General features: G+C 41.0%; 1 protein-coding gene across 1 annotated transcript in view; it reads right to left on the bottom strand.

The window, feature by feature from the left end:
- LOC120530626 (tumor necrosis factor receptor superfamily member 26-like) overlaps positions 1-22,274 on the bottom strand; it is a 29,791-nt gene that overhangs the window by 6,678 nt on the left and 839 nt on the right. The window contains exons 3-6 of the mRNA XM_039755047.1: positions 21,617-21,748; positions 21,397-21,540; positions 10,580-10,661; positions 10,220-10,269 (exon numbers count right to left, since the gene is read on the bottom strand). Of these exons, the coding sequence (XP_039610981.1) occupies positions 10,220-10,269; positions 10,580-10,661; positions 21,397-21,540; positions 21,617-21,748 (408 nt within the window). The remainder of the gene's footprint in view (positions 1-10,219; positions 10,270-10,579; positions 10,662-21,396; positions 21,541-21,616; positions 21,749-22,274) is intronic.

Raw genomic sequence — 22,274 nt, 5'->3', positions numbered from 1 at the left:
AGTCATGACCAGGGGAGCTGGAATTAAATAAACAAAGGCCAGGATGTGAGATAAAATCAAAGACGGAGAACTACAATATTTCCCGCAGGATAAGCCAAAATGCAAGATGTAAATCAAAGTCAAAGAGCTGAAAAGTGTTTGTAACTAGAGATATCGTTAACAATAATTTCATATTTTGACTTATACAAAGACTATGATAGTTAGGAAGGAAGTGTATGATGTTGACCTTTACACCATCGCCTCAAAGACATCGCACGTCACAAACTCCTGATCTTCCTGCCTAGTAACTCACTGGCAACTCAGCATAACAAACATCAAGCAGTTTATAATAAAATTAGAATGATATCAAGCTGCGATGTTTTTCAAAAATAACGTCTTCAAAAACTTTCCAAATTAAAAAAAAAAATAGGAAGTGTGAATGGGAAACAGCTTAAAGGCTTGGTGATGGTAATTCTCCGCCAAGACAGGAGGTGGCACAAAGCTCTTTCTCCAAAAATGAACACTGACACCCTTCCACTTCCTGGATCTGTCCACCTGGAACTGCCACTTCCTCCCAGGATGCCTGAAATCTGGAAGAGCTGCCATCTTGGGCAGTCAACCTAACACAATCATCTGAGGAAGACTCATTTTGTGTTTTTAAATTAGTTTTTTTTTTTTGTTTTTGAGCTCTTTCAGTTTTCCCAAAACTTTAACATTGGCATTTCATCATGTCATTTGCACCATTCAATTCCATCCATTATCCAACCCACTATATCCTAACTACAGGGTCACGGGGGTCTGCTGAAGCAAATCCCAGCTAACACAGGGTGCAAGGCAGGAAACAAACCCACCGCAAGGCGCGCACACACACACACACCAAGCACAATTTAGATGCGCCAATGCACCTAACCTGAAAGTCTTTGAACTGCCCACGCAGACACGGGGAGAACATGCAAACTCCACACAGGGAAGACCCAGCGAGTGAACCCGGGTCTCCTAACTGTGAGACAGCAGTGTTACCACTGCGCCACCGTGCCGCCCCCATTTAATTCCTTGATCTCTAAATCCCCAAAATGACACCATGAGCCAAGGAAAAGGCTGAAGAAATGTAAAGCAAAATCCAGACCATGATAGGTGTGACCGGTGTGACTTGGACAGTGACAACACAGGAACGCTGAGTGAAATGGTGTGTGCGCTTTGTGGGTGTAGGAGATTTTTGCAAGGTGTGAAAGTCGCGCGTGAAATGCGGGGCGCACTTCGCCAGATGGGGTGTCATCTTGTGCAGTATGATTGCATGTGCTCTATGGAATGACGGAGTGACATGTTTTGCTGTGTTAATGAGATGTTTGACAGCTGGTGTGCTCTCTGTGACCTGAGTGTTTCCGGTGACTGCATTGCATAATTGCATAAGGTGGTGGCAGTGAGCTATCGCAGAGTAACAGGGTTACTGTGTCAACAGTGTGCCAAAGCAGAGTGTGTTCAATGGGTGGGACGCTCCATCTTATGTCAGCACTGAACTGCTTGTATGGCTGTTCTTGTTACATCACCCTTGGAACTGCCATTCAAAAAGTCAGCCCTGTGTCCATAATAGACCTAACAGGGGATATGACGCCACCAGTAACAGACCTGACTGTCACAGCAGCAGTGAGATTATTAATACTCAGAGTGTTACTCGTCTGCGTGTTTCATAAGCGTTGCACTTATATAAAAAACCTGCTTATTTAACAGTATTATCATGAGTCACATCATGAGATAATGGTACAGCCATCCTGGACAGGTGATGGAACAGCAATGGCTGGGTGGCCAGTACATACTCCATATGTTATGTTTTCCTGAGAAGTAGAGGGTCTCAGATGTTAATTTTCAAGAAAATTCTTATTAACTGCAGCCTTATATTCTCCTTTCACTTGCTGATACTTTTGAGCAATAGCTGATGTGACTGAGTGCTGCTTCACCCTACCCACACCACCCTGCAGGATAAAGCATGTCTGACAATGAATTGGTGTCCATTTCTTTCCTATATTGGTTACATAGCCTAAAAAAATTAAACTACCTGCACATATTAACAGTATTAGTTTATTAGAATCTGTGACCAGACATTAATCTATATATATAAAAGCCAAATACCACTGACTCAATCATCACAAAATCTCCCAAACCATGAGGACTTGGGACTTGAAATTTGGTATGTAGGTTACCCTTGGCCCATAGGTGCTCGCTAAGAAACAGTTTTAAAAATGTTGTGGTCCAAGTGCGTTCTGTCTGTATGTCTGTCCTATTATGTCTTTCCGTTTTCATGAGAGAATTACTTAATGGATTTAGATCTGGTTGCTTTCTATAATTTGGTTGAACTTTTAGGCTGATTTTGCGACTTCTCTCATTGCGCTAAGTACTATAGTTCAGTTGCGTTACTGATGTATTTATGCAAATCCAAGAGAGCAGTTGTGGGCTGAGAGCAGGGGGACGGGACCTTCCTCATTCACTCGCCAGCCTCTGTTCGAATTAGTCGATGTCTTGCCACCTGCTGGAGTGCACTTTGCATACACTTAGCTAGCAATACCTGTTTGTTCAACTGACATTATCATCTACAGATTGTTAAGGAGTAACGTTTAATGTTTTTCAGAGAGCGATCAGAGCTCCATGTGTTTTAGAGGGTAGCTGCTGATTGCCAGAGATATCAAGGCCATGTGCTTTTCTCCCCTCGCGGGAAACGCTCTCTGGTCAGAGCTGAACATGATCAGATATAGTGCCAACGTCTATTGATTTTTAAAGTTTGTCCTGTTTCATTACTATGTGGGCGCAGCCACGGGGTACACCTAGTTGACATATAAAGTAGATGGTCTATAAACCATCATCATCTTCTGCTATGGACACAGGCTCATTCCTGCCACTAGGGAGTAGCTCATCACAAAAAAAGGCCAAGACCAAACACTGTCAGATCATCTAACCATCCACCCTTTTTTAGTCTAACCTGCCTATCCAGCTCAGGGTCACAGGGTGGTGGTGTCCATCCCATTAGCATAGTACACAAGGTGGTACAGGGTCATCTTTGCCCAGTGGCCTATGATGCTGCTAAGACAGTCTTGGTCAGGGGTGCCCAATGCGTTGATCGCGATCGACTGGTAGATCGCAAAGGTAGTGCTGGTGGATCGCGTTGCATTCAAAAAAAATTTTTTTTTAAACGTTAGTCTGTCATATATCCTCCCTATGGCATTTGCCACTTGATTGACATACAGGGCGGCCAGTCTGAGATCTCCTTTCTTCTAACACGCTGATCATTCTGCACGCACTATCAAACGCGCAAGCTACTGCAAAACTCCGGCTGTGATCTAATTAGCCTTCCAATTTATAACGACTAAAGAAGGGATTTTAAAAAAAATGTTTGGGGAGGGTATGGGCTGGATGTGGAATTGGAAGAGGATTTTTTTCTCACAATATCATAATCTAAGTGCGTTTGTCTGATCTGTCAATCTATCATTGCTATTCCAAAGAAGGAAAATGTGGAAAGGCACTGTCGAACTGTTCATAAAAACTACGAAACTGACGTCCTTTCAAAAAGCGATCTGAGAAAGAGAAAGGAGAGGGAACTAAAATCGCAGTTCATCAGACAGCTGTCATTTTTCACTCCGGCTGAATTCAAAAGCTCCTTGACTGCATTAATCGGCTCTACTTATTTATGCGAGTCAGCCTTTTCCCACATGACGATTATTAAGTCCAAATACTGTAGTGACCATAAATGTACTGAATTGTTATTGTGCCATAAAGGTTATTCAGTTAAGCAAGGTACGACAACATGTATTTTATGTATAAAGTTTATACTCAGTATATATATATATATATATATATATATATATATATATATATATATATATATATATATACATACAGGGGGTCCTCGGGTTATGACACAGTTCCGTTCCTACAACAGTGATGTAACCCGAATTTTGGTGTAAGTCGAAACACACTCTAGCCTAAGACACTTACCTATCTTAACACATTTGCAAAATCATAATCTAGAATATAAAACACAAAATCTAAGCCTGAGAAAAAAGAAAATGACATAAATATACTATACTGTATACTGTACTGTAGTAACAGAAAAAATAAGTGTACAAAAATACTTACCTTTATTCCTTCTCATGTCTCAATCTTTTAAGTTTTTATTTGAGTGAGTGTTGTAAACTCGAAACGTATGTCGAAACGTTGTAACCCGAGAACCCCGTATATATATATATATATATATATATATATATATATATATATATATATATATATATATATATATAACTTTAATGTAGGTAGATCATTTCGACCTGGTCATTTTAAATGTAGCTCACAAGCCGAAAACATATGGGCACCCCTGGTCTTGGTCATCTCATCAGAGGTCCACTGATGCACACACACACTCCTCACACTTGGCTCATCTTTGGAATATGAGATGGAAACTGGAGTTCCTGAAGTGAAACGCACATGGACAGGGCAGGTCGAGAGTCAACAGTGACCTCATTACATTCCTGCTTCCACCCAAGTTCACTAAGAATATTCCAAAGTGTACTGGCAATCAGATGTGTATGGCAGGTGCCAACTTATTGTCCTTCCCGAGACCGGGGGTTAGCCTGATGTACAGATACACATGCTGGCCTGGAGGCAGCAGTGAGGTTATTAATACTCAGAGTGTTACTCTTCTGTGTGTTTCATAAGCGTTGCACTTATATAAAAAACCTGCTTATTTAACAGTATTATTTCATATACAATATACAGTATACATTATTTTTCTTTGGTTTATTACCACTATCACTACTTTACTTTTATTATGCTTTATTGCCTTTGTTTTCATTCTTGTGCGACTAACTGTATTTCTGTGAGAAGGCATTTCTTGCTTTCTGCTGGCTGAAAGGCTCAGAAAGTTGCTTTTCAGAAAATTTTAGTGGGTGGCAAAATGTCTAGCTAGACACTGATGGGTTTGTAGCACCAACACAGTGTCATTGTAAAGTTATAAAAAGTGTTACCTCACCCTGGTATGGTGGACGCCGGACCACAGCTTCTGATCTGCTTAACTCTATGACTTTGGAATTGCTGTCCTCCATAACCTTTCACTCCAACATTCTGCTCACTCCTGTGGAGGAGATAGCAACAGGAGCAAAGAGCTAACTGCTGTGGGCATCACTGCTGCCATTTATGTTGGGTCTCCAGACAGACCCTAACTGTAAATTTGAATGCTGAATTTGAATATATATATATATATATATATATATATATATATATATATATATATATATATATATATATATATATATATATATATATATAAAATACATATAAACATATTATTTGTGTCATTCTTGTGGCATTGGGTGGCCCAGTAAGTGGAGTGACCTTTCATTCTCTGTCATGGACACGCAAAGGTGGCAGTGGGGCTATACAGGTAATGGTGGCCACATGAAGGCTCTCATGTCTTCTCAGAATGATTTAAGATACCCAGAAGAAAAAAAACAATGGAGGACTCTGTGTCAGCATTTTACATCATCTACAGCAGGGGTCTCCAACTCCTTTCCTGGAGCACTGCTGTGATAACCAGTTTTCATTCTCACCCTTATCTTAATCAGTGCTAATTCACATTTCTCCCCTTAATTTTAATTGATTTATTTTCATAAGATTGGGTCCTCTGAATTGCTTCAGTTTTTCATTAAATGGCACTCCAGCAGAAATGAGATGTGAAGTGAGCCATGAGATGGCCAGCAAAGTCAGGGCCTCAAACTCCAACCAGTTTCTGCTCCTCGCCTGTGGAACTCTTTACCTTGTTACATAAAAGAGTCGTCTACAATAACTGTTCAAAACAAGATTAAAGACTTCTATTCACTTGCATTCTGTGACCTTCAGTAATACTGATGGTTTCCTCATTGTGATTATGTAACATTACTTCTATTTATTTTATTTATGTTCATTTATTTTATTTCAATTTATGTTATTCATGTTAATTGTATGTTTTTCTTTAATTCTATTATTGTAAAGCACTTTGGCCACAGCATTCCTATATTGTTTTAAATGTGCTATATAGATAAAGTCGACATTGACATTATTAATTAGAAGTCGATTCTTGTTGTTAATTAAACCCGTTATGTTACTCCATGACTTGTTCTGCTCTTATTTTACCCCAGCAGACATTTCCAGAATTATTGATTTTCATTTTCTAACAGAACTATCCAAATGTTTTGTGGACCTGAGCAGATCAGCATGACTGAGACCTTCATCTTTCTTTATTTTCAGATATTGTGCGATGGACACTGGTCTTGTGTTGGCTCACTTTGTATTTCATTATTGTTTAGCTGCTAATTAAGGAAACAATTAAGGGATCTGAGCCATAAATAGCAAGTCAATTCAAATTAAGGCAAAAGAATTAATTATCAGTGAAAGTCACAAATTAAGAAAATGGTTAGAATGAAAAATTACAACCACTGTGGCGCTCCAGAACTGGAGTTGGAGACACCTGATCTACAGAGAGGTGGCGCCCTCTACTGATCATTAGGTGATATCGTAAATACTCAGTTACAGTCAGCTCAGATAAATTATAAGATTATAATTTATAGCTAATATCATTTACAGATTATAATTGATTCAATACATTTTCCTGAAAATTGTGGCATAGCTAATGTAACTCGGTAGCTCTGGATCATATGGTGGACAGGACTTGAACCAGCAGTCCCTATGGTTTTAAGTCCAATGCCTTAGTCGTTACAGTATACAATCTACCCATTGACTGCCTTTCCTAGCTGGAGTGCTACCAGGCCCAGATGGCATCACCTATCATGAACTGACACTGAGCCAACTCCTCTAGTCCCTCTTCAGCCTTGGGGCTGACAGCCACCAGAATCACACACAAAGACAATATGGAGTGTGATGCAATACAGATATCGCTCCCTAACGGTACCCTACCAGAACAATGGCTGCCATGATGTGAGGTGGCATCACAATACTGTAACTGCTTGCTTCTGCTGTTTATTAATACCTCTTTTCTTCCAATGGCTTCAGCCCAGAACTCAAAGATGCCATGTCAGATTGAGTGGTGGCTCTTAATTAGACCAACAGGGACGTGCATGAGTGTGTGCATTATTAACGTTTGTTTACACATGCATCTTTGTCTGTTTTGACGTTTTTAATCAGGACAGTTCCATTACTGTTATTATTTTCTAGTTGCGTTCATAGTAATTGCTTAAAATCGTGCTGAAATCACGTCAGTTTTTCAGTCCAGCACTTCCTGACTCAGCAATACGAGAAAACCATTTGACTCATCGCAAATATGATATTTTAGATATTTGATTCTTTGCAGGTGGTCCTGGCCCTCTAAGAGCCACTTGTAGAAGGTTAAAAATGACAAATTTCAAATATAAGCATATGGGGTGTTGTTTTAGACTATTTAAAGGTCAGTAATTACAAATATGATGTTATATTTGAGTTTTGATCCTTTGCCCTCTATGGACTTCTACCAGAAGGTGAAAATGCCACATTTCTATTACAATTGAGAATATTTAGACTTTAAACATTCAAGTTGAAGCACACGGTAATATTTAAAATATCTGACATGACTCTTTTTGTAAGCTGCACAAAAAAATTAAAGGGACACTTTGAAAACATATCAGATCTCAATGGGAAAAATTCATGCTGGATATCTTTACTGATATGGCCTGGGTAATGTGTTAGGAACAAAATGATGCCACATTGTTTGATGGAAATGAAAATTATCAACCTACAGAGGGCTAAATTCAAAGACACCCCGAAAATCAAAGTAAAAAAATGATGTGGCAGGCTAATCCATTTTGCCGAAATTTCATTGCAGAAACTCAGAATTATACTCGGTAGTTTGTATGGCCGCTACGTGCTTGTATGTATGCCTGACAACGTCGGAGCATGCTCCTAATGAGACAACGGATGGTGTCCTTGGGGATCTCCACCCAGATCTGGACCAGGGCATCACTGAGGTCCTGGGCAGTCTGAGGTGCAACCTGGTGGCATCGGACGGACCAAAACATAATGTCCCAGTGGTGTTCTATTGGATTTAGGTCAGGAGAGCATGGGGGCCAGTCAATAGTATCAATTCCTTCATCCTACAGGAACTGCCTGCATACTCTCGCTACACAAGGCCAGGCATTGTCGTGCACCAGGAGGAACCCAGGACCCACAACACCAGCACAGTGTCTGACAATAAGCCCATGGATTACACCCCAATACCTAATGGCAGTCAAGGTGCCGTTGTCTAGCCTGTAGAGGTCTGTGCGTCCCTCCATTGATATGCCTCCCCAGACCATCACTGATCCACCACCAAACCAGTCATATTGAATGATGTTACAGGCAGCATAACGTTCTCCATGGCTTCTCCAGACCCTTTCAAGTCTGTCACATGTGCTCAGGGTGAACCTGCTTTCATATGTGAAAAGCACAGGGCACCAGTGGTGGACCTGTCAATTCTGGTATTCTATGGCAAATGCCAATCGAGCTCCACTGTGCCAGGTAGTAAAAACGGGGCCCACTAGAGGACATTGTGCCCTCAGGCCACCCTCATGAGTCTGTTTCTGATTGTTTGGTCAGAGACATTAACACCAGTGGCCTGTTGGAGGTCATTTTGTAGGCCTCTGGCAGTGCTCATCCTCTTCCTTCTTGCCCAAAGGAGTAGATACCGGTCCTACTGATGGGTTAAGGACCTTCTACGGCCCTGCCCAACTCTCCTAGAGTAACTGCCTGTCTCCTGAAATCTCCTCCATGCCATTGAGACTGTGCTGGGGGACACAGCAAACCTTCTGGCCATGGTACATATTGAATCCTGGAGAAGTTGGACTACCTGTGCAACCTTTGTAGGGTCCAGTTATCACCTCATGCTACCAGTAGTGACACTGACCGTAGCCAAATGCAAAACTAAAAAAAAAAAAAAAAAACCCATTCTTTGCATTTATATAGCGCTTTTCTCACTACTCAAAGCACTCAGCAATTGCAGGTTAAAGGCCTTATTCAAGGGCCCAACAGAGCAGAGTCCCTTTTGGCATTTACGGGATTCAAACCTGCAACCTTCCGATTGTCAGTGCAGATCCTTAGCCTCAGAGCCACCACTCCATGAAAAAACAGTCAGAAAAGATGAGGAGGGAAAAGTGTCAGTGGCCTCCACCTGTTAAACCATTCCTGTTTTGGGGGTCATCTCATTGTTGCCCCTCTAGTGCATCTGATGTTAATTTCATTAACACCACAGCAGCTGAAACTGATTAACAACCCCCTCTGCTACTTAACTGACCAGGTCAATAGCCCAGACGTTTCATTGACTTGATGCTATACTCTCATTAAAAAGTGTCCCTTTAATTTTTTGAACAGTATACATTATGTCCTTCAACCTCATGAAGTAAATCTTTACATTTCTTATCAATTAGAATGGTTAACACAAATTCAGACATTTTTGACTCTGTCGTTTTAAAAGTTAATTTTCATTGAAGTCTTAGTTTTGTTTATTTATGCAAATCCATTTTTAAGGTCACGTGGCCTGCACTGTCACACTGATGACGTAGCAGAACCTACAATATAAACATGGCAGCGTTTTTAAGGTTACCCCTTTTTTTTAATCAAAAGACCTTTTTGATCTTCATAGAGCGCCAGTTCGCTTTAAGGTCCAGTCAGACCTTTGTGTTTTTGAGTTTTGGTTACCACCCTGTTCTCAATCTGACTTTTGATTGTTACTCTTTTCTGATATTCTGATCCTTGATTGTCTTTTTTACCGCAATCTGTCGATTCTCAATCATCTCCTAGTTCTTGTGTACTCACAATAAGCTGCGGCACTCTGAGCCCTGCTACAAATGGCCATTAATATAAAAGGTATGCCAGCTACGCTGCCTGCGCCCTGATTAGGCTCCAACTGAGACATTAGAGAAGGTAGAAAATGGACGAACACCCTGCCTCAAATGAATGGACCCTTTAATCCCCTCTGACTCTGTGTGTGTCTTTTAGCAGCCTATTGAGAGGAGTGCAGTTGAAGATAAATTAAAACGGACTTTATTCTTTTTTGTGACTGGATGGCACCTTGTGTGAAAGTGGAGTGTGTTTGTGTGAGTATGACGGCCGGGGTTTGCTTGGTGTGATTGGAGAGGGGCATGGAGCTGGCATGGTGGCCTCTTTGTGTGACTGAACTGTGATGGTGTTACCAAGGTGGTATGCTCTGCGGTGATGAGATGTGCCAGGCTAATACAGATTACTTGAATTCACATACCTGTACCTCCACAAGATGTGCAATTTTCATGAGGTACAATCTTGCAGGACCTGTAAAATAAAAGTAAACCAGTTTAAGGTGACAGGTTCTCCATATATTGAACCTTTCCAGTGTCATTCAGCCTGACAGGAAGTGCAGACAGCGTCACACACGCACATCCGCTCTGGGGAATTTTTATGACGACTGCAGTGGTGACCTACTTGGAAGGCATAATGAGATGTAAGAAGTTCATTGTCAGCAAGAGCCTATCAGCTCCACTAATCTGCCGCGTGAAGTCCCAGAGAGACAGAAGCCTCTAAAGCCTCTCACTCACAGAAAATCTGAAGATTGGGTTCTGATGGTATCTTAAATTTAACTCACTGTGGACAACGCTGGCATATACCATTATTGCCAAAATATGCAGGGGGGCACGGCTTGCAAATGGTGTCCTGTGTTTCTGTACCTTTAAAAAAAAAAGAAAGAAAAAAGAAATGAAGTGGAACGTTTATCACCTGAGATCATCTACTTCTGTGTGATCCACTGTCAGCATCACACATTGCCCCCCAGACTCCTTTTCTTCCTCCTTGTTCCAACCACTCCTGCCCCACATCTCCTCTTTTTCCTTAGGACCCTTTCCTCTTTTCCTTTCTCTGTTTATTCCTCTCAGAACCTCCCCGTCACTGCCCTTGTGCCATTTATTCCTCACAGGTCTCTCTTTATTTACTCTCTTTTTATTTCCTCCTTGTTTGGCTAAGACCCTTCAGCCCTCTATCTCTTCTTCTTCCTCTCAGTTTCTTCTGTAGTTACTCCTTGTACCTCCAAGTGCTGTAAGTCATTAACTTCGATCCCCCAACCTCTGTTTGTTCCCTTCAGTACAAGATACTCCTTAGCCCTTCTTATTCCTCTAAGTACCCTTTACTCCTCCCCAAGTCCCTTTTAGTTCCAATGTGTCATTTTTAACACACCTTACACCTGTAAATCGCTCCTTGTTTCTTTAAGTATCTCTTAAGCCCATGCCACATTAGACAACGTATCCAGCAAGATTCAGTCGTAGTCTTCTTGACTGAAGATGTTTTCTTTAGATTATCTTGAATTTAGCTGTTGGTCTTGTAAAGTACTCGAGTAATCGAGCCCAGCTGCCTTCTTTAAAGTTTGTTTTTTCTTCTGAGGACATTTCCTGTCCGTGTGAGGTTTCCATTTGTACAGGTCGCTCACCCCACACTTTTAAAAAGAAAGATGCCAGAATGACTCTTCAGAGCGATGCCTCAGGGGAACGTTTTTTGGTTCCTTCCACTTGAATGGTTCCAGAAAGAACCCTTTAATTTTTGTTTGTGCGCAATACAGTAAATTATAATGACTAGAGAGTGACAGATTTGTGAAATACCAGTCATTTTAAAAGGGTGCTCGCTACATACAATAGCACAAGTTAAGTCCAAATTTCTTAAACTGTTTATGTCCTGCTAGGTAGCCTACCATACCCTCAAAATTTCAGGATTCATCTTAGGAATATTTTTCAAAACATAAAGAACCAATGTGATATGTAAAGACCCGAAATGAAATGGTGCTTTGTCAGACAATATGAGAAACAACACATCCCAATTAAGAACCAGCATTTTTAAGAGTGTGCTTAATTTCCTATGTGCACTTTTATTTTTGTTACTGGTTAAAATCGTATTTGGAACTATCTGATTAGTTCTATTTATTTTTTGTCACGATCGGCACTACCGTTTACTTGGTGATCTTTTCTTATCCTTATCTTTCATGTGAGCTCTTAGCCTGGAATAGTGTTTTATATCTATTCGTTACTTTACTTGAGTATGTTTTGAGAATAGTTCTGTTTTACTTGAGTCTAAAATTCTCTTTCTACTTTCATTTTATTTAACTACATTTTCAAGTTCAAAAGGCTGTTTTTACAGCTCTCCTTATCTTAAACTGCTTAGACAAATGCGTTACTGCAATACTAAACCGGAAAACAAAAGGATTACGCAAAAAACATGCAAAGCTTTCCTCAGTCGGTCTCCTAAAACCCGCCTGCCCCGTTAGTGCGCTCCCCACTGAACAAGCCCCCTGTTGCTGTGGAGTCCGCTCGCGCTGCCCTAACTTTAGTAATTATAGTAGGTCACCTAAAGGCCCGTGTTTGTGTGCGCAATTAAGACGGAAGGATCCGCAAGTGATTCTGACACATTTTCTACAAATGAAGAAATGAATGAAAATGAAAGAAAGATTCCACCGTACTGTATTAATTTGCTTTGTCAAGTGAAAAACTGCTTGTCAGGACCTCTTCATCAGATCAGAAAAGCACAAAGAGGGACGGGCCGCCGCTGCCCAGCCTATGCAAAGTCTGCGAGCGCGTGTTGTTCGAAAGTGCGGCCAGAATGGCAGAATAGCGCGCGTGGCAGAGACGTGCGGGCTACTTTGACGTTAAAGATGTGGACATACAAACCCTGTAGTTGTGGGATCATATTCCACTAATGATAGTGTGTGCCCATGAGCAAGTCACTTCACCTGCCTGAAAAAACAAAAGAAATGTCCCAACAGTATAAAAAATATCGTAGGTGGACTTGGACAAAGATGTTCGCCAAATAAGATCGCAGGCAGTGAGGTATGTTCCATGACGCGGGTGACCTGGCCCACTCTAATGGGTGCACTATGTTACTGAATCTCCGATAAAAAGTATGTTTTCCTCTAATGTCGTATCATTCGGTTTTTTAAATTGTTTTCTCAAAATAATGGAAATGATGTTCTCGAGATCTCGATAAAATCGAATGTTTTCCGAAAGCATGCTGTGAGAAGTCAAGCAAAAAAAAATGACACCTTTTATTGGCTGACTAAAAAACTTAAAAGAGTAATCGTTTTAGTTAGCCAATAAAAGGTATCATTTTGCTTGACTTCTCACTGCATTCATAATGGCAAACACGGTACAACAACCTAGTACTGTACTACCAAAAGTATGCTGTAATTTTTGACAATTAGGCCTATATGTTCTCTGCTCTCTCGGTAACAATCAACGCTAAACATTAAAGTGTTCCTCGTGTGTGTGTGTGGTCACCCTGTGATTGTTTCTGCCTTCCGCCCGAAGCATCCAACTTGCAAAGCCGCAGAGCGATACGTCACTGCAGGTCCACGCAGCTGTTTCAGAACGGAAGTGACGTCACCTCACGTCTGATGCACATGCTAATCACACAAACCCAAACTTTAATAATAATAATAATAATAATAATAATAATAATAATAATAATAATACATTTGATTTATCACCTTAGCAATACTAGGTCCTAACCTTAAGTTATCACTGATTATCGCCACTTCTGGGCATTGACGATCTCTCGTGGTCAGGGCGCATTACTGCAGTCCCATGTAGAGATTCCTACCCTTGATTTGCCCGTTCCGGACCGGAACACAAAGAAATGTTTATGTTGTGTGCCTCAGTAGCGCCTTTTTTAACCAATACAGAACTGCGAACACCCGGAACTCGACGCGAATGTCTGATTATATTGTTTTATATTATTTTCGCATACTATCGATGTTCAGTCTTAATGTCTGACGACCTTCACAGTCCAACAGTAACACGAACAACAACGAAGATGATGCCAATAATAATAACCCTTAAACTGTAGCACAGAAGAGACATACACGGCGAAATAAAATTAAATGATCAAAACAGCAAGATGACTGTAGCTCTTGAGTGAATTGCTAAAAAACTGATTTAACTCAGGGCGGCACGGTGGCGCAGTGGTAGCGTAAGGAGACCTGGGTTCGCTTCCCGGGTCCTCCCTGCGTGGAGTTTGCATGTTCTCCTCGTGTCTACGTGGGTTCCCTCCGGGTGCTCCGGTTTCCTCCCACAGTCCAAAGACATGCAGGTTAGGTGCACTGGCGATCCTAAATTGGTGTGTGTGTGTTTGCGCCCTGTGGTGGGTTGGCACCGTACCCAGGATTTGTTCCAGCTTTGTACTCTGTGTTGGCCGGGATTGGCTCCAGCAGACCCCCATGACCCTGTGTTAGGATATAGCGGGTTGGACAATCACTGACTGATTTAACTCACTTGTGTTCTTGTGTTAGCAAATATCGTCCTCTGTTGCTCACCGCCATTTGTGAGATTCTCTCTGCATTTTTTTGGATAGGTAGATTGCATTATTTGCATACATGAGGATATGGTAAATAGGAATTGTGGACAAAGATTCCTATTTAAAGATACAGTGAGAAGTCAAGCTAAGTTACACCTTTGATTGGCTGAATAGAAAGATTACCATATGCAGGCTTTCGAGGCAACTCAGGCCCCTTCTTCAGGCAAGATAATCATTATAGATTAAACATTAATATTATACATTAAAGATAATCATTCTAGTCTCATTTTCAGTGAATGTTGTCATTATGTAAAATTTTTTTTAATTTATTAATTTAAATGACATGTATATGTTAAAAAACACCATCATCAAAAGGTATACGTTTAGCTGGTGATTTAAATAGATAACTATTGAAGCTTAACTGTAGTTTTAGCAATAAGTGTGTTTCAGTGGTTTTTCTAGAGATGCATTAAATACAACAAATCCTTATTTTACAACAGCACAATTTATACTTATTTTCTGAAATGGTACCTCTCAACAGTGTGTTTTTCTGAGACAGTCTTGTAAACAGACGTCGCTATAACTGGACATTCTCAAATTGTGCATTTGAGCTCCTAAATACTTCACTGTCCCCCGTCATGTCTCCAGGTCTCAATGTACAGGTCTGGCAGTGAGGATTCTTCTCAAAGCAAAGAGAACCAGCTGAGCCCCTAATCTTAACAGTCTCCACTATGCACTAACCACACTAATCCCTAACCTTATCTTCCCTCCTAAATTTCTTGGTCTGTAACTCCTGCTCCTCACCCATGGTGACCTCTACTCCATCGGCCCTCCAACTTCGTTATATTCTGTGACTTCTGCCAAGAGACTGTGGAGACATACAGTTGTGCTTGAAAGTTTGTGAACCCTTTAGAATTTTCTATATTTCTGCATAAATATGACCTAAAACATCAGATTTACACTCAAGTTCTAAAAGTAGATAAAGAGAAGCCAGTTAAACAAATGGGACAAAAGATAGATAGATAGATAGATAGATAGATAGATAGATAGATAGATAGATAGATAGATAGATAGATAGATAGACAGATACTTTATTAATCCCAAGGGGAAATTCACAATTATACTTGGTCATTTATTTATTGAGGAAAATGATCGAATATTACATATTTGTGAGTGGCAAAAGTATGTGAACCTCTAGGATTAGCAGTTAGTTTGAAGGTGAAATTCGAGTCAGTTGTTTTCAATCAATGGGATGACAATCAGGTGTGAGTGGGCACCCTGTGTTATTTAAAGAACAGGGATCTGTCAAAATCTGCTCTTCACAACACATGTTTCTGGAAGTGTATCATGGCACGAACAAAGGAGATTTCTGAGGACCTTAGAAAAAGAGTTGTTGATGCTCATCAGGCTGGAAAAGGTTACAAACCCATCTGTAAAGAGTTTGGACTCCACCAATCCACAGTCAGACAGATTGTGTACAAATGGAGGAAATTCAAGACCATTGTTACCCACCCCAGGAGTGGTCAACCAACAAAGATCACAAAGGGCAAGGCGTGTAATAGTCGGCAAGGTCACAAAGGACCCTAGGATAACTGCTAAGCAACTGAAGGCCTCTCTCACATTGGCTAACGTTCATGTTCATGAGTCCACCATCAGGAGAACACTGAACAACAATGGTGTGCCTGTCAGGATTGCAAGGAGGAAGCCACTGCTCTCCAAAAAAACATAGCTGCTCGTCTGCAGTTTGCTAAAGATCACGTGGACAAACCAGAAGGCTATTGGAAGAATGTTTTGTGGACGGATGAGACCAAAATAGAACTTTCTGGTTTAAATGAAGTGTTATGTTTGGAGAAAGGAAAACACTCCATTCCAGCATAAGAACCTTATCCCATCTGTGAAACATGGTGGTGGTGGTAGTATCATGCTTTAGGCCTGTTTTGCTGCATCTGGGCCAGGACGGCTTGCCTTTATTGATGAAACAATGAATTCTGAATTATATCAGAGAATTCTAAAGGAAAATGTCAGGACATCTGTCCATGAACTGAATCTCAAGTGAAGGTGGGTCATGCAGCAAGACAACGACCCTAAGCACACAAGTCGTTCTACCAAAGAATGATTAAAGAAGAATAAAGTTAATGTTTTGAAATGGCCAAGTCAAAGTGCTGACCTTAATCCAATTGAAATGTTGTGGAAGGACCTGAAGCGAGCAGTTAATGTGAGGAAACCCACCAACATCCCAGAGTTGAAGCTGTTCTGTACGGAGGAAAGGGCTAAAATTCCTCCAGGCCAGTGTGCAGAAATGATCAAAAGTTACTGGAAATGTTTAGTTGTAGTTATTGCTGTCAAGGGGGGTCACACCAGATACTGAAAGCAAAGGTTCACATACTTTTGCCACTCACAAATATGTAATATTCAATCATTTTCCTTAATAAATAAATGACCAAGTATAATATTTTTGTCTCATTTGTTTAACTGGTTTCTCTTTATCTACTTTTAGGACTTGAGTGAAAATCTGATGATGTTTTAGGTCATATTTATGAAGAAATATAGAAAATTCAAAAGGGTTCACAAACTTTCAAGCACAACTGTATTGGCTCTGCGGCTCTACAGGTGGATATTATAGGCTGGCATAGGCTCCAGCCCCTTGACCCTACCTAGGATAAAACAGGTTTAGGTGATGGGTGGGGGTACATGATCTTTGCAAGTACACTCAAGCATCTGCCTAATGTAATACTAAGTTACTGCTAGTGAACAGCCAATTTGGACATGAAACATAATTATGGTCACATGAAAACTGTTTACTTCTTTGTGAATTATTTCTTGAGATAAAAGAATGATTCTTTCTAAGTTAAAAAAAATAAACTTTTGTGAACTTGCATGACAAAAATTGATAACAACAATAATAGCAACTAATGAAAACTTGTGTGATATGCGAACACGTTAGCCTGTTTGCATCATGTGTTGCTCCTAGCAGTGCAACCATGTTGGATGATTGGTAGCATGTCTGCTTTGTGGTGCATTTTGTCAAACTGCAATGTCTAACGTAAGTATGATTTCAATACCGGGATCTAATCTGATTATTTTTGGGCAAACCCAAGCTATGAGTTTATCATAGTGGTCCATGTACTTTGGTGCCTTCCATCAGAGTCTTCTGTGTAGTCTTGCAGAATGCCCTATACTGCATTGTAGCGTGCAGTAAATTAGTATGTTACTGTGATTTATATTTTCATTGGTTATGCAAATGCAATGAGGCCAAATATGATTACACTTCATACATGAGACCTTTAGTGGACCCACGAGACAGTCATCATATGGTGGGCCTACAATTTTCGGGCCCTGGAGCCTGAACTGTTAGGCCGGGTTTCTACTTCATGCGACGCGATGCGACACCACACATGCTCCAGCGGACGCTCCTGCTATGCAAGCGTTTTACTATTTATACTTGCGCGTGTACTTTACGTGAATCTGGAGGAATCTACCAGGTGGCAGTGCGAGATATCATGAAAACAGGTTCAGCTTCGCTGTGTTGTGAATTGCCTGGAACACCCATTAAATTTCCGATGACACCTTACCGCAATATCTCTGAAAAGTGTGCTTAATGATTAAATCCATCAGTCCAGGGATGTGTCTATTCCAGCAAGCATTGGGCACGAGGCAGAAATAATCCCTAGACATGGCATCAGTTCATTGCAAGGTGAATACAAGCACTCACATACACTAGCGTCATTTTAGTGTCACCAAATCTTCATATCTTTGGAAGGAAACCTGAGCACACTGAGGAAACCCAGCAGGAAAACATGTAAACTCCAAGCAAGGAACAACAGCAACGTGACCCCATGCGAGACAGCAGTGCTACCGCTCCGCCACCGTGTCTCCCCCATGTGTGTAACTATTAACAGAATTCATTATTTAAATGAAATTAACGATTTATCTGTAAAATGTAACATACTTTAATGCATTTCATCATTAAAGTGCTATCAAGTATAAATCTAAGGATTCTAAATATGCAGAGAGTTGAATATAATACATTTAATGTGTTCTGTGTGGTGATCTATTGTTGTTTGCCACAAGAGGAAGCCCCTGAAAAAAAAGACGGTACAAAAGATGGTATGTGAGACTTTTACGATCGGGAATATGCGATGCTTGAATATAAAAGCACCACGAATGCATCTGTAGGTTGACATTTTGCTTCACTACATCGAACCATTCATCAAACATAGAAGCGCGCACATCAATCCCGTAGGATCCGCACAGCGGCTTTCTGTCACATGTAGATAGTAACCAGAGACTCTGACATCACATTCTGACTTTTATTACACTGTGCTGGTACTGCAACTCGCGCACGTGTCGCGTTCATTTCTGAGGACCTGCTCAGAGGACGCATCAAATGAACACTGGGAACGCGTGGCAGCCATGATGCGTGCGCGTACGTGTTCTGATCATGAAGTATAAATGAGTCCTTATGGGTGCCCTTTTGAACCAGTAACGAGGTCTGGGCAACCCCTGTTATCTTTCTCAATAAGGTCATTCCATGACAGTTCACCACAATCTTTTTTTAAAATGTAACCACTACACCACTGTTAATGGCTCCGTTGGGCACTTGAGCAAAGCCTTTAACCCGAAAATTGCTCCAGAAGTGTTGTACAATGACTGACCCCCCCCAAACGTCATGCAAAGAGACAATTTCCCTTCAGGCTGTAGAAGTGACTCAAATGTCAGTGGAACTTCTGCTTGTATGTGCTTCCTGCTCAAACAGTCCTGCTTGACAGTCTGAGCAAAACTCCATCACACGTCGTACACAGCCCTGCCACAAAATATTTAAAAATGAAAAATGTGATACTGGTCGGTTTGGTGGAGCAAATAAAAGAGCTAAACACACTCTTAACCTTCAAAATGGGTAACCCAATCTCCTAATGTAGAGTTTCTCAAGTTATAGGGGTTGCGAACGGTTGGAGAAGCGTCAGCTCAGGCTGATTAAGCAGTTAGGCTTAGGATTATGACAAACAACGGTGATTCTCCAAGGTGGGTATGACTCTCCAAGGGGGACCAAGTCCTGCCTGGGGACCCCCATCCACCCAACACTATGATGACCAGAGGTGTTTCACAAAGGGCAGTTCCTCTCCTGCTATGACGATACCGGCAGCAATAATCCAAAGGGAACAAACCCCCACCCTATCTGGCGATTGTCATGGAAGGGGGTCTCGAAAATACTAAGAAGGGCAAGACTGAGCAAAAAAGAAGTTTGAAGAACTCTGCCCCACCTGAATGTTATGCCATACATACTCTGCATTTTCCAATTTATGAAAAAAGTAAAATTATTTTGTAGCAATACAATAAATAGTCAAGCAAACTTGCAAAGCATTATTTTCTGTCATTAAAGGATCATTCACAAAACATTTTTCTAATTTGTAAGTTTGAAATGTGTTAATAAATGAGATTTGCTGTATATTGAAACTTACGTTACAATGTATGATATTTTGACTTTTAAGGTTCATCTGGCCTCCAAGCCTAAATGTCAGACTCTGCTCATGGTTGGCTAATGTTGATTTTTTCACCCACATCTGCTACTTCACTAGGGTTGATCAGTTAATCAGTGACAACTGAGCATAGAAACACCCCGCTGACTCCTTCATCTGCCTCAGAACAGCTGACTAGTGCTCCAGGACTTGTGTTTAGTGGAAGCAGAATAAAGCTGGACCCCTAAAACTCTGAAAGTCAGCTACTTTTAAAATAAACAGCTTTAGATAAGGATAGGAGGACATGAGCTGTAGAGAGGGGTCTACTGAAAAGGTGGGGTGGACAGAACACAGAAAAGGAGGCACAGAAGGTGGAAGGATGGAGTTAATTATAAAAGGGAGGAAAGTCGGTTAAAAAGGAGAAAAGACATAAGGATAGGAGGAAAGGACCGCCTGCTTCGATTGTACAGTTATATTACAAAAACATACTGTTGTTGGTGTTTTTTTAATTTGAATAAAATATTTGGCATCAAAGGCATTCTGGATTAATTTAAGTGTGTAGGATCTGTTTGACTAAATATATACTTGGAAACATCCTCCATTTACTAGAAGTTGCATAATGTGACATCGACTTTACTTTTTTGTACGTCTAAGCTGTTTCCATTAACTATTCTCCTTATCTTTCTTTTTACCTTTACAATAACTCTTAGCTTCCTCCTCTTGCTGTCTTTACTAGCGTTTGTTCTTCCTGCTAGTCACTCTTTGCTACTTTCAGTACTTGTTATCTCTATTCCTTCTTGTTCTGCTCGGTTCTCTTTCTGCCTCTCCATTCTTCTTTCGTTGTTTCTCTCTCTACATTAACTCCCCCTAGCTCCCCCATATTCTTTTCAGCGCTCCTTACTTCCCTAGCTGTCTCTGTGTACCCTTCACCTTACACTTTTTCTGTTCCTCTCAGCACTTCACTTCTCACTAAATCTCTCTTACTTTTTTCAATGCTCTTTAACTCCAGTACCTATGGTTGGACCTTCTCTTATTTCATAGATCCCTAATTCTCCATTTCTTTCAGTACCTATTTCCTTTAAGCGCTGCTTAGTTCCTTCCATGTTTCTCTCAGTACCCTTTACTCCTCTTTAGCCCTGGTATCTCCTTCTTCCTTTCAGTAACCTTTACTCCCCCTCGTGTCTCTTGTTACATTAGTACGTTTTGCTCTCTGTTTTTTCTCTGAGTACCTTAACTCTGTCCCCTGTTTTCCCCTTTCCTTTTAGTGTTTCTTATTCCCTTCCATTTTTTCACCTACGGTTCCATCACCCAGCCACTTCCAATCTCTCTGCACCTATAGGTTTTCCATCGACCTCTTAGTCTTTTCCAGGTATGTCATTCTTCCCAGTTCTAGCTCCTCTTTCTTTGTGTTTGTTACTTCTTCTTAGGTCCCATTATTAGTATTGAACTCAGATCAATTGCCTGTAGTTCTTCCAAGCTGGTTAGACTCCATTCATTTTTGTACATACATTTTTTGTGATCATTGTGCCAAAGAGCCAGAGACTATCCTAGTAATCCTAACTGCACGGCCAGAACAAAACCCTAGACATCACACCAGTCCCTCATGAGGACATTCCCTCACTGTTCTAAACACAATTTGCTCTGAGATACTCCTCACCAAATCACCATGGGGACGTACAGGGCTGGAACGTTTCCATGTTCTTGCAGACAGTGCAGCGCTTACAAGTCTGTATCACACTGTGGTTCATGATGATGTAGTTTGGCGGGCAGCCACAGACTGTGTCACTTGAGGTAGTACACTTCTTCTTCTCCACCTGTGAAACTGAAGACCAAGTGATCAGAAAGAGCATCAAGCCCAATGCATTTCTTCATACCTTGGCAGCAGTGAAGACACCTACATGAAGGGTCACAGGAACTACACTTGAAGCACTCTGCTAGCCCATTTGCATGAGCGATGTAGGTGCCGGGTTGGCACTTGGCACAATGGGCAGTTCCAGAAGAGTTTGTGCATCTCGTCTTCACATATGAACCTAAGGATCATAGGCATTCACAGGTCAGAAAGTGACCAGAACTAAAGCAACAAGAACTGAGTCTTTAGAGAGGACCATCTAAGAGAAGTCTAAATGTTCATCCTGTAATAGTGACCTGAGTGAAGACCTTCTAATAGAAATGTGAACGAAAACCTAACAGGGCCTGATTACAGCTGACCCAAGAAGCCCCTCAACTTGGCCTGGTTCTCTACAGACAGAAGTCTGACTCACCAGGATCTGCAGCCCCTTCAGACAGAGCTGGCCTGGTGGAGCCTGGACAGCCTTTTAGCCCTGGAGATTTATTTTCACCAGTGTCCTCACCAGCTGGAGTTTTTGTTGTTCTTCTCCTCCCTGGCCATCTGTTTGTTAAGTTGGACACTTAAAGTCTCATTCTTACAGCCTAAATTATTGTTATAAATAATTGCTCTTTAGTTTTTGTACTTTCTTTTTTGTAACCCTTATCTACAAAATATGTCTACCGTTATTGTAAAACCCCTTAAGGTATGAAAACCTGGTATATGTTATT

This window comes from Polypterus senegalus, chromosome 6, assembly GCF_016835505.1.
Source record: "Polypterus senegalus isolate Bchr_013 chromosome 6, ASM1683550v1, whole genome shotgun sequence".
Lineage (NCBI taxonomy): Eukaryota > Metazoa > Chordata > Cladistia > Polypteriformes > Polypteridae > Polypterus > Polypterus senegalus.
Note: the sequence above shows the minus strand (reverse complement) of the source record. Positions and strands in the feature narration are given on the sequence as shown.